This window comes from Oryx dammah, unplaced genomic scaffold (genome assembly GCF_014754425.2).
Source record: "Oryx dammah isolate SB20612 unplaced genomic scaffold, SCBI_Odam_1.1 HiC_scaffold_24, whole genome shotgun sequence".
NCBI classification, from domain to species: domain Eukaryota; kingdom Metazoa; phylum Chordata; class Mammalia; order Artiodactyla; family Bovidae; genus Oryx; species Oryx dammah.
Window position 1 is genome coordinate 16,388,099 of NW_024070208.1, and position 12,555 is coordinate 16,400,653.

General features: G+C 42.4%; 1 protein-coding gene across 3 annotated transcripts in view; it reads right to left on the reverse strand.

Moving 5' to 3' along the window:
• LCP1 (lymphocyte cytosolic protein 1) overlaps positions 1 to 12,555 on the reverse strand; it is a 99,802-nt gene that overhangs the window by 25,228 nt on the left and 62,019 nt on the right. For all 3 annotated transcript variants that reach the window (XM_040267236.1, XM_040267235.1, XM_040267234.1), the window contains exons 2-7: positions 9,528 to 9,615; positions 8,540 to 8,703; positions 8,236 to 8,365; positions 5,975 to 6,107; positions 3,084 to 3,165; positions 763 to 928 (exon numbers count right to left, since the gene is read on the reverse strand). In XM_040267236.1, coding sequence (XP_040123170.1) covers positions 763 to 928; positions 3,084 to 3,165; positions 5,975 to 6,107; positions 8,236 to 8,365; positions 8,540 to 8,703; positions 9,528 to 9,591 — 739 coding nt within the window. In that variant the 5' untranslated portion in view covers positions 9,592 to 9,615. The remainder of the gene's footprint in view (positions 1 to 762; positions 929 to 3,083; positions 3,166 to 5,974; positions 6,108 to 8,235; positions 8,366 to 8,539; positions 8,704 to 9,527; positions 9,616 to 12,555) is intronic.

Below are 12,555 nucleotides of genomic sequence, written 5' to 3' on the forward strand. Positions count from 1 at the left end.
TTCCCTATTTGCTTTTTTATTCTTTATATTCTGTTTAATATAATACACTGGTTTTCAAATGGTACCCCAGAAGTCTTCACTGGGTATTTTGATTTGGACATGTTAATAAAATGTATATATAACTAAAGGCCAGAATCTGGCTACAGATTTCATATTACTACGATCTATACAGGAAGAATGAAAGGTAACAGTGCTTAGTATTGATATTTGTCAAGGTCTACTACTACTGTCCAAGGGACAGGCTGAGCTGTTGAAACACTGACGATGCTGACAGCAGATGGAGTAAGACGGACAGCTCCAATACTTAGTTGAGAACTCTGAACCCCTAACTATAATTTCCTATAATCTTGGTAAAAAGAGATTGCATTTCTCCTAATCTGGTACTATCACTGCAGTACATGAATGCGAATCGCTTTGTAACATCCAAGTTTAAAATAGCCTAATTTGTTGCAAAGCATCTAAAGGCAAAGTGAACTCAGAAAAGCTCTTGAGGTTGGAGGCCCAGACAGCTAGACAGAACTACAGGTTCTAAGCAAGCCTCCTTATGAGTCTGTGGTCTTTAAAAGGCATTTGCTCTGTTGTTTTAAAAAGTCTGGGCAGTGTGGACAGAATGTGTTATAGTAAAATGGACTGGATATAACTATAGTTTTAAAAACTGAAGATTCTGAGCTTGACAACTCATGACATCTTCCTTGTACAACCCTCAACATCAGCATTAACAAAAAGTCAGGCCATTATTCACATTTGAGGCTTTGCTCGTACCTTCATTTCTGCTGAGCTCGATGTCGGCAAATAACCCAATCTTGATGACCTGCCACAACAGTCCCAGGACCAAGTAAGGCTTCCCCTCCTTTAAGTCCTCCGCGCCGATATTAACCACGTGGCACCCGATGGCTGAGGCAGAGTTCAGAGCCAGGTTCAAATTTTCCTGAAGGAGAAAAAATAATGCAAGTTGTTTTTTTTTGACTTTGCAGATGCCAAATGATCATTACTGATTGGCAAAGCAACAGTGTTTTGCTTCTGGAAAGTTTACAGGTCTAGAGGCATTGTCTTCACTAGGCTTAAATATCGGAAAAAGGCGGGAATATCTGGAAGAGAAAGTCTAGCCACCTAGATACTAGGCTCAGGCAGCTCACCCTGCTCAGGGTGAAACCCACGAGGCCTATTTTTTCACATTGCTCTGTGATGGAGCCGCCACACTCAGCATCTCCATCAGTCAGCAGTAAAGGGGCGCCTTTGAGGACAGTCACTGTCTTGTCACTGGTTATTGTCAATAACCCAGCTGTTGATGTAAATCGAGGTCATAAAAGAGAACACCAATAAAGCTTTTTGACTTGCAGACTGGATATTGAAGGAATGAAAAAGATACAAATCAACTTCCTGGAAAAGACATGGTGGTTTTTACTAGGATAATTTATTGAGTATCCATAATATCTAGGGTCCTTGAGTACACACAACATATATACAAACACCCATATGCCTACCCACATACATACAGATTATATGTTCTTATAAACTAATAACAATCTGTGTAAGGTAACACATATACAGTTGGAATAGGGTCAATGAAGTTTTCAATCGGGGTTTTTATATAGCTGACCTTGAAAGCCATGGGTTTGAGCTGCTCAAACCCACAAGTGTATGGACCCACTATGTATAAATAGTGTGTTAGTCACTCAGTCGTGTCCGACTCTTTGTGACCCCATGGTCTAGGGCCCACCAGGCTCCTCCACCCACGGAATTCTTCAGGCAAGAATACTGGAGTATACATTTCCTTCTGCAATGCATAAATAGAGTGAGTACTATAGTACGACATGAGGCTTGGCTGGTCGAATCCACAGATGAAGAGCCATGGTTATGGAAGAAGCCAGTACAGGAAGCACTGACTGTAAATTACACTCAGATTTCAGATGGAGCAAAGGGTTGACACCCTAACCCTCCTGTTGTTCAAGGCTCAACGGTACTGCTATTCTGGGTCTGCAAAGCAGGACTTACCAGAATCAAAGATCTATAGAACTTGTTTTTATGATAAATCAAAAACAAAACAAAACACAGGTCACCAGGGAATTTGGAAGAGAACTATCAGAAGAAAGGGCTTGCCAGGTGGCTCCGTGGTAAAGAATCTGCCTGCCAGCGCAGGAGACACAGCAGATGCGGGTTCGATCCCTGGGTCGAGAAGATCACCTGGAGCAGGAAATGGCAACCCACTCTGGTATTCTTGCCTGGGAAATCCCATGGACAGAGGAGCCTGGTGGGCTACAGTCCACGGGGTCACAAAGATCCGGGCACAACTGAGCAACTGCGCAAACACACACAGATCTCAGAGGACAAGTAAAAAAAAATACGGGGTCCAGTTATGGCAAAGACTAAAATTTAACAGCAAGATTAAATATGACGTTAAGTGCCTTCATAAACATTTAATCACAGTTCTCGCTTTGATCACGGCTTCCATTTTTTAGGAACACAGGGTTGCTTAAATCCAAACAGGACATAATTTATTGTTCATGATTTAAGAAGTGAGACGTGGCTTCCGAGCGAGATTACAATAATGTTAAAACGCTGGAACACAGCACAGAAACGCAGCTTACTTACTACCAGTCACTGTTCCAGTTAATCAACAGATCGAAGGCATAAAAATAAGTTATATTTATCACACTGGTGGCTGCGCCCTTCACCACTGTGGAGGCTGCCGGAGCACTTCCCGTGCTCACCCCCTCACTTCTTAGAAAGGCTAATCTTTTCAGATAAAATGCTGTGTATCTGGCATCCGCTCAAAGATAAATTGCCAGGGGAAGTCTGAGTTAAAACTTGAGCCAGTGTGAATTTTATTCATAAGTGGCCAAAACAAACAAAGTCTACCCCCAACGACTAACACCCACCAACTCCCCCTAGCCCCACTCTATTAATAAAAGACGAAGTAAAAATGTTTTCCCCTGTGCCCACTGGTCATGACAGATCACCAGCCCACAGCCTGGGTTGGAGGAATAATGTTTGAGCATCTGAAAAAGCCCGGCTTGGCAGTGATGACCCATGCCTTCTAAGCACAATGCTACATTAATCAAGGTAAGACAGGGAAGATGTACCTGAATGGTGAAAGGGGTGAGCTTCTTTTTGTTGATTGTCCTCTCATCAATTGTGTCCGGCACTGACAGATTGATCATCTTACTGAAAGAGAAACAATGAAAGAAAGCAGGCTTCTAAATAAAAGAGCCTAATGACATGGAATTTAAATTCTAGTGATGCCATAGGCAGATAAGACAGCACCAATATGTACGCTGCTCAGTGTTCAAATATAAAATTGGTCATGCAATTGTAACTAGATTTAAACTATCTGTGGAAAAGGTTAATCCTCCTTGAAGTCTTACTAATATAGTAAAGCAAGAAATAAGGATCCTCCTTCATTCATTCACCAGAAAGCTGAAAAATTATTCTGGTTCCTTTCATTAGGAAATTCTGGGTGGATAGCCAAAGCAAATTCTCCATGAGTTCTTCTCTTTCTCAGTCATGAGACTTGCCCCCACCGTGTAAAAGATTATCCATACACAATCTGAGTGTATATAATGTCTAAATTTCTATTTGATATCTGGTCAAACTCTATACCTTCAACTAACCATAGGATGAAATGTTTTATTAACTCCTGTAATCATTACAGTATCTGCACTTTAGAAATGTCTGACACTTAAGTATCTAATATATTGACCAGACATTCAAAATAAACAATTATTATTTATGAAAAACTGATTTTATCCACTTTGCATTGGTTTAACCTCCATGAGGGACTGAAACCTGACTTAAGCTGATCAGCTTTGGGGAAGGAAATGGCAACCCACTCCAGTATTCTTGCCTGGAGAATCCCATGGACAGAGGAACCTTGCAGGCTGCAGTCCATGGGGTCACAAGAGTCGGACATGACTGAGTGACTTTGACTACTAAACCTCCATGAGGTTATTAAAAATAAAAGTTCTTTGGCCACTTCCATCTTATTTAAAGAAGTTGGGGGAAAAAATCCAAGGGAACAACAACAAAATCAAAGAATAATAAACTTGAATGTGATTATTCCTTTTTTTTAATAAAAGAAATCAGTGACATCTTTCCTAACAATTTTTAAGCAACTATCTTTTCTTATGGTTGTTCTTTAAATATGTATTTCCACAACTTTGGCGTGTGTATGTGTGTGTGTGTACATTATTTAAAGAAAAAGCACTTTACTGAAATTTAGACAAAACAAACCCCTAAATCATTATTTGAAAAGTATGAAACTAATAGTGAACTAGAAGCTATGAGAGATGGTAGGAGAGCAGCGTGGCTTAGAAAAGAAAAAGATATCCCTGCCTTTGAAAAGCTTATAGTTGGGGGACTCTCCTGGTGGTTCAGGGGCTAAGACGCCATGCTCCCAATGGAGAGGGCCAGGGTTCAATCCCCGGTCAGGGAACTAGATACTGCATGCCTCAACTAAAAAGACCCTGCATGCCCCAACTAAGATTGAAGATCCTGTGTTCTGCAACTAAGACCCAGTGTAGCCACATAAATAAATTTATTTTATTTATTTTATTATTTAAAAATAAAATTTATTTATTAAAAAGAAAAGCTTAGAGTCAAATTTCAGAGACAAAAGATATGGGTATTAAAAGTTACGTTAACAGTCCAAAGCAGAACACTATAATGTCTCCCAAAGGACTACAAACTATACGAACTTTAAGAATTCAGTGAAGGGAGAGATCACTAGGAGGTGGAACAGACCAGAAACCTTTATAGTAAATGGATTAAAGTAGGAGGAGAGGGTGGGGAAGGGCATTCTTAAAAAGGAAAATAAAAGGCAAAGCCAGAGTTGGAAGATGTAAGCAGGCTGAGTATGGGGAAGAGTGAGCATGGCTGCTGCTGGAACCCTTCACTGGTACCCTAACCAGGGGCCTGAGTCAGGCAGGCCTTGGCAGGTAGGGCTAGGAGACCGGGAAGACCAGGCGATGCATGGGGTGCCCGCGGAAAGAGTCAGGACCTGATCCTGTGCACTAGGTTTTTGATGTCTTTTTTTTTTTTTTAAGTTGAACTTTATAAAAATGAAATCTCACAGTGAACTCTAATAAATAAAATGCAATTGCTCTGGTCAGAGCAGAGGAAGGATGGGGCGGGGGGGTGTTGGTTAAAGTCCTGCCCACTCATCCTTTCCTTCAATTCCTAAGCCCACCTGAGATGAGGCATTTCAAGCCTCCTCAATTACACCACGTCTCACGATGTCAGAGCGGCTGCCAAAGCAACAGCCACAGTGGCTCTTTCAAAGACACCGCGACCGATGGCGCTGAGAGGCCTCCCATGGAGAGAACATAGACCTCCTCTTCCAGGCACCCCCAGCACGTGAGCACCACGCAACAGTACCTCTGCCTGAGGACTGGCGTTGGGTGCTTCGATCATCATGCTGCTGTCTCCTATTCAGTTCTATGTACTCTCATGACGGGCCGTGCTCAGATGAAGAAAAATGGCATAGAATCCAAAAGTAATTGCTATTGACCTTGTGTCCCTATGGCCCTGTGCTCACGCTTCTCTCTGATCTATGCCTCCCTCTCCTCCACCTGAGTGAGAGTAGTTTTATATTTTTCATTATTAGTTGCTATAAAAAAAAAAAGTGGACCATTTTTAAGTCTTTATTGAATGTGTTACAGTATTGCCTCAACTTTATATTTTGGTTTTTTGGCTGAGAGGCCTGTGGGATTTTAGATCCCTGACCAGGGATTGAACCACCACTCCCTGCGTTGGAAGTGGAAGTTGTAACTGCTGGACCACCAGGGAGGTCCCATAAATTGCTTTTGAAATCAGTTTGCTTTCCTGGACCTTCCACATGAAAATCCAGAAAAGCATCAGATCCAGCTAAGCATCAAAGGAAGTGAGCCTAAAAAGATCAACACAGTGATGGTGGGTATTCCAGAAAATTCTAGGGAAACTTTTGGAAGCCAAGAAGGGAGTGTTTTTTTTTTTTTACCAAAGCACAATGCCATCTCCAACAGCACTGAAGAGATCATTGGTGTTAGGATCCATTGGGATGACGTGCCGACAATCGGGGTCATTTTCCAGGGCTTTGTTTATCCAGTTGACAAAGGCATACTTCTCTTCCTCTGCAAGTAAATGATTAAAGTGACTTATCTGCAAAGTGAAAATCTGGTACAAGCAAAATCGTATACACACATGGCTCTTAGATTCTCATGCCCAGAAGAGAATTGTGAGGTTCATCTGGTCCATTATCCTATCATCTCACGTTTATTGATAGTAAAAAAATCTCAGACGATTTGGGAAATAGGCACAGAATCTGTTTTATGTCCAAGTCATAAAACATACATATAGTAAGCAAATTTAGAAGCTATAGATATGCAAATATATTTAGAAGTAAATGCAAAAATGAAGTGAAGTGAAGTGAAAGTCACCCAGTTATGTTCAGTTCTTTGCAACTCCATGGACTATAGCCCACCAAGCTCCTCTATCCATGGAATTTCCCAGGCAAGAATACTGGAGTGGTTGCCATTTCCTACTCCCTGTGTAGGGAATCTTCCCAACCCAGGGATCAAACCCAGGTCTCCTGCATTGCAGGCAGATTCTTTGCTGTCTGAGCCACTATCTATTTTTATATATGTAAATATGTAAATAATTAAATGTTTATTTATATTTCTATACAATCTAAATATGAATATGGTCCAATGCTTACATGATAAAACTCAGGGTTCCGCCTCTCGCCCTGCTGCTTTCAGTGTGGGGTGATCACAGGCAATCTTTGCAATGTCTCTGAGATTCTTTATACAATTACAGGCATCTCTGCTTTTCAAAAGTTCGCTTTATGAGACCTTGTTTTTGCAAAAGAGCTACATCAGTACCTGTTTTTGCTCACCACAAGACATCTGCAGGGGGATTTTGCTTTTATGAAAAAAGGGGAAAAGTAAAAATAGTGCTCAGTGTTTGTTTTGCAGAAGCAGTGGGTATCCCAGCAAGGAGAGGACCACCGCCCAGCTCCATTCTTGGGACTACACACAGCATCCCAGCATCTAGCTGCCATCACTCTGAACTGAGTCTGTGAGCATCTGTCTCATCTCAGTGTATTCCGTGCATCCATCAGCAAGATATGACCTAAGGTAACTGCTTCTTCACTTTGCACCACTTTGGTTTACAGAAGGTTTCACAGAAATGCTGTACTTTCAGATAGTAGGGGAAAACTGTATAATGAAATTGCTATGAAATGAAATCACTTGTGATATGGTGATATGATATTTCTTTCGTATCAGTGAAGCTGCTAGAAACTGACTTTAGAAATTTTAATAAAGCCTCAAGTTATGCCTTATGGCTCAGCACTGTGTTTCCCAAATTGTGCATTACTAAAAGCAAGAATGTCCCTCAGAAGAATTTTGAGTCACAACAGTTTGGGAAACATTGCATAGCATATTATTGTCTTGAAGATTCCTATGCACATTACAAAACAAAGCCTGTAAAATTTGCTATGTTTAAAAATAAAAGGCTGAACTTGGTCTTTGACATTAAGAATGATACATAACCATGAGCTGATCTTTAAGATCAAACTGTGTTTTGAAGACTTCAGGAATTACTGGAATTATTGGATTACTGTACTGTTTGGGCTATTAGAAGTTTCCATGAAGGCTGATGGATGGCAGCCTTCAGAATAAATACACAATTTTCCTCCAAATCAATGAAAACACGTTTATTTTTTAGAATGCTCAGCAAGAATTAAGAACCATCATGAATTTTGGAGGTAGAAGCCTTTTTGTTCAAAAGATTTACAAAGGAGTTTTGGCAGCCTTTAATATGCTTTTTAAAGTTTTTTTTTTTTTAATTCATGTATTTATTTGGCTGCACTGAGTCTTAGTTCTGGCAGGTGGAATCTAGTTCCCTGACCTGGGATTGAACCCAGGCCCCTGTATTAGGAGTACAGAATCTTAGCCACTGGACCACCAGGGAAGTCCCTGTAATATACTTTTTAAATGCTGATGAGATTATTTGGCATTGGACCCTAACTAGAGCCAGAACTGTGGGCCCACTTATACACAGGAAGATAAGCAGTAGTTAATAAACCCAGGTTAACTTCTGTCTGTCTTTGCACCCTTTAGGTTTGAATGCTGAATTTGGAATCTATAACCACAAAAGACGTGGATCCTTTTGACATGGTTCCCTCTCCCCTTGTCCCCAGTTCATCCCAACCATCTCTCCACCTCTGCTTCGCAGCTCCCACGCTGGTACACCTACCTGAGTACGAGTGTTGAGTGCCAACACTAGACTGCTCGGAAGTGCCCCCAATCGCACAAATCCCTTCCTTCTTATTGATAGCTTTTCTAAAGCTCTTGGCAACCTCTGTGCTTTTCAGGCCATGAAAAACCTGCAAAAACATAATGTCTCTTTAGAAATCTAATCTGCGATGTAGAAAACCATAAAGGAAACAATAAGCCATGCTGAAGCAAGAAAAATGGGACTGTGTTTTGCATTGCTGGTAGTTCTCAAATTGAACTTCCATGTTTCAAATGCATCTCCTTGGCTTCTGCATCATACTCACCTTGATAAACTCATCAAAGCTGATCTTCCCATCCTGGTCCAGGTCACCTGTGGCCATCAGGTTCTCTGTAATTTCTCTCACCCTGTACCCAGGCAGAGGCAAGCAGGCAGCCTTGAACAAGTCATTCAGTTCATTGCAGCTGATGTACCCATTGCCATCAGTATCTGTAAAGCAAACGAGGAGCTGATGGCTCAGGGCAATTTGGGTTACAGCACGAAGAGAGGTGAGAGAAGGCCTGATGGGAGGACAGTGGGTGAGAGAGGGAGTCATTCAGGGGTTGTGAGCTGACCCCATGCAAAGTCAGAATCTCACAAGAGACCTGTTGCTATTACAAATGGGTATTAGCATCATTTCCAACACCCAAGAGTCAAAATTTCAACAAAGAGATTTTGACAACAAGTTGAAGAGACTCTTACAGAAAGATGTGAAAATAAATCACAGACTTGGAGCTACAGATTAAGAAAAAGTGTTCATTGTTGTTTAGTCACTAAGTTATATCTGATTCTATAAACACTCCATGGACTACAGCCTGCCAGGCTCCTCTGTCCATGGGATTCTCCAGGCAAGAATACTGGAGTGGGCTGCCATTTCCTTCTCCAAGGGATCTTCCCAACCCAGGGATCAAACCCAAATCTCTTGCATTGGTAGATGGATTCTTTACCACTGAGCCATCTGGGAAGTAAGGAATACTATTAAAACAAAGGAAATTAAAAAAAAAAAAGCAGACAAGCTATAAAAGCTGAGACTTAGTGGCCATTTCCAGGAAAAGCTACAGGTGAAAAAAGGCTCGTAAGCCACATTTTGATAGAGAAAGAAGTAATTTTCTTGAAGAATAGCTTTCAAAAATATTTCCCTAGCTCCTGTAATCAATACCACTGTATTCCTGCCCTTTCTACTATTTTGCTCATGTTACCAGTCATTGATTCTGTCCTGAAGCTACCAAAAAAAGTAAGAGAATTGTGTGACTTGAGGTATCAGTTTCACTCACCCACTTTGGCAAAAGCTTCTCTGAGCTCCAGCATTTCTTCATCGGATACTGATCCTCTGGCCATTTTTGACTGCGTCAGGCGACAGTTCTGCAGAGAGGGGACAACAAAGGGAGGGACTGGTGTGCATCTTCGAGAAGCAAGTCTTATTAAGTAAAGAAATATTTCTTTGCACCCCTTATGACTTATAATTATCTTCCCAAAAGGTAACAAATGGACTTTTTCTTATTTTATCTTTTTCAAATCTTTTAACTTTTTATTTTATATTGGAGTTTAGCCAATTAACAATGTTGTAATAGTTTCAGGTGGACAGCAAAGCAACTCAACTATACATACATATGAGTGAGTGAGGGAAAGTCGCTCAGTCGTGTCTGACTCTTTGTGACCCCATGGACTGAAGCCTGCCAGGCTCCTCTGTCCATGGAATTCTCCAGGCAAGGATACTGGAGTGGGTTGCCATGCCCTTCTTCAGAGGATCTTCCCAACCCATTGTCCCCTAAAATCCCCTCCCATCCAGGCTGCCACATAACACTGAGCAGAGCTTCCTGTGCTCTACAGAAGGTCCTTGTTGATTATCAAAGAAATAGCCTTTTTCTTAACTGGACTCCACTTTTTGGTCTCCAGAGATGGTCCTCAACATCCAGAAAACAAAGATCTTGGCATCTGGTCTCACTGGCAAATAGACGGGGAAACAATGGAAACACTAACAGACTTTATTTTGGGGGCTCCAAAATCACTGCAGATGGTGATTGCAGCCATGAAATTAAAAGATGCTTGCTCCCTAGAAGAAAAGCTATGACCAACCTAGACAGCATATTAAAAAGCAGACATATTACTTTGTCAACAAAGGTCCATCTAGTCAAAGCTATGATTTTTCCAGTAGTCATGTATGGATGTCAGAGTTGGACTATAAAGAAAACTGAGCACCGAAGAATTGATGCTTTTGAACTGTGGTGTTGGAGAAGACTCTTGAGAGTCCCTTGGACTGCAAGGAGATCCACCCAGTCCATCCTAAAGGAGATCAGTCCTGGGTGTTCATTGGAAGGACTATGTTGAAGCTGAAGCTCCAATACTTTGGCCACTTGATGCAAAGATCTGACTCATTTGAAAAGACCCTGAAGCTGGGAAAGATTGAAGGCAGGAGGAGAAGGGGACGACAGAGGATGAGATGCTTGGATGGCATCACCGACTCAATGGATATGAGTTTGAGTGAACTCTGGAAGTTGGTGATGGACCGGGAGGCCTGGCGTTCTGCAGTCCATGGGGTCACAGAGTTGGACACAACTGAACGACTGAACTGAACTGAACTGAAAGATGGTCCACGCTGTTTCTCTCCTCCCTGTGATCCAGGCTGCTCCTCACGTCAGGAGATGGAGCTGATTTCCTCTCCTTGAATCTAGGCTGACTCTGTGACTGCTATTAGTATTTAGAGGGCTGGAGAAGCCATGTCTGGTATGGAAACTTCTGCTTCCTGCCTTTGGGAATGCTCCCTCTTCTGGGATGCTCATCCTTGGGATGGTCCGTCTTGGAAACCAGTTGCCATCCTCTGAGATGTCTAAGCCACAGGAAGTATGATAATTGGATGCTCTGGTTAATGGTCCCTGCTGAGCTCCCAGGCAGCAGCCAGCATCAACTGCCAGCCAGCAGAGCAGGCCAATTTGGACATTCCAGCCCATTTGAGCCCCTGGATGAACACAGTCCCAGACAACATCACATGAAGCAGAATTGCCCAGAATTCTGATACCAAGAGAATTGAGAAATGGGTTTAAAATCCCGACATTTTGGAGTAGTTTGAAACACAGAAATATATGACTAAAACACAATTTTCACATAAATGGCATTTTTAGAGATATGTTTATGTTCATATTTCAAATGAATATATTTGGCCAAGTCAACAGATAACTTCAAAGGCAGTTATCAAATTTCTCTAAGCATTTTAGAAAAGAGGAAGGGAATCTGGTTGTCTAATAAGTCTAATGGGAATTTGAGGGACTTTTTAGGTGTTCTCAGAAAGGCTAGTGTTGGCTAACAAACTGTTAGTACTGGAGTAATTTCCCTTTCCCTATGCATGATTGCTGCCCTCTAGTGGGTAGAAAGAGAATGCAACAGAAAATGGATTATACGCTTGTCTGCTGCTAAGGCACTTCAGTCGTGTCCGACTCTGTGCGACCCCATAGACGGCAGCCCACCAGGCTCCCCCGTCCCTGGGATTCTCCAGGCAAGAACACAGGACTGGGTTGCCATTTCCTTCTCCAATCCATGAAAGTGAAAAGTGAAAGTGAAGTCGCTAGTCATGTCCGACCCTTAGCGACCCCATGGACTGCAGCCTACCAGGCTCATCCGTCTATGGGATTTTCCAGGCAAGAGTACTGGAGTGGGCTGCCACTGCCTTCTCCGATACGCTTGTCTAGCGTGAAGTTAAAAGACGCTTACTCCTTGGAAGGAAAGTTATGACCAACCTAGATGGCATATTCAAAAGCAGAGACATTACTTTGCCAACAAAGGTCCGTCTAGTCAAGGCTATGGTTTTTCCAGTAGTCATGTACAGATGTGAGAGTTGGACTGTGAAGAAGGCTGAGCGCCGAAGAATTGATGCTTTTGAACTGTGGTGTTGGAGAAGACCCTTCAGAGTCCCTTGGACTGCAAGGAGGTCCAACCAGTCCATCCTAAAGGAGATCAGTCCTGGGTGTTCTTTGGAAGGACTGATGCTGAGGCTGAAACTCCAGTACTTTGGCCACCTGATGTGAAGAGCTGACTCACTGGAAAAGACTCTGATGCTGGGAAAGATTGAAGGCAGGAAGAGAAGGGGACGACCGAGGATGAGATGGCTGGATGGCATCACCGACTCGATGGACGTTAAGTTTGAGTGAACTCTGGGAGTTGGTGAAGGACAGGGAGGCCTGGCCTGCTGCAGTTCATGGGGTTGAAAAGAGTCGGACACAGCTGAGCGACTGAACTGGACTAGCATACTCTTGCCTGGAGAATTCCATGGACAGAGGAGCCTGGCAGGCGACAGTCCGTGGGATAGCA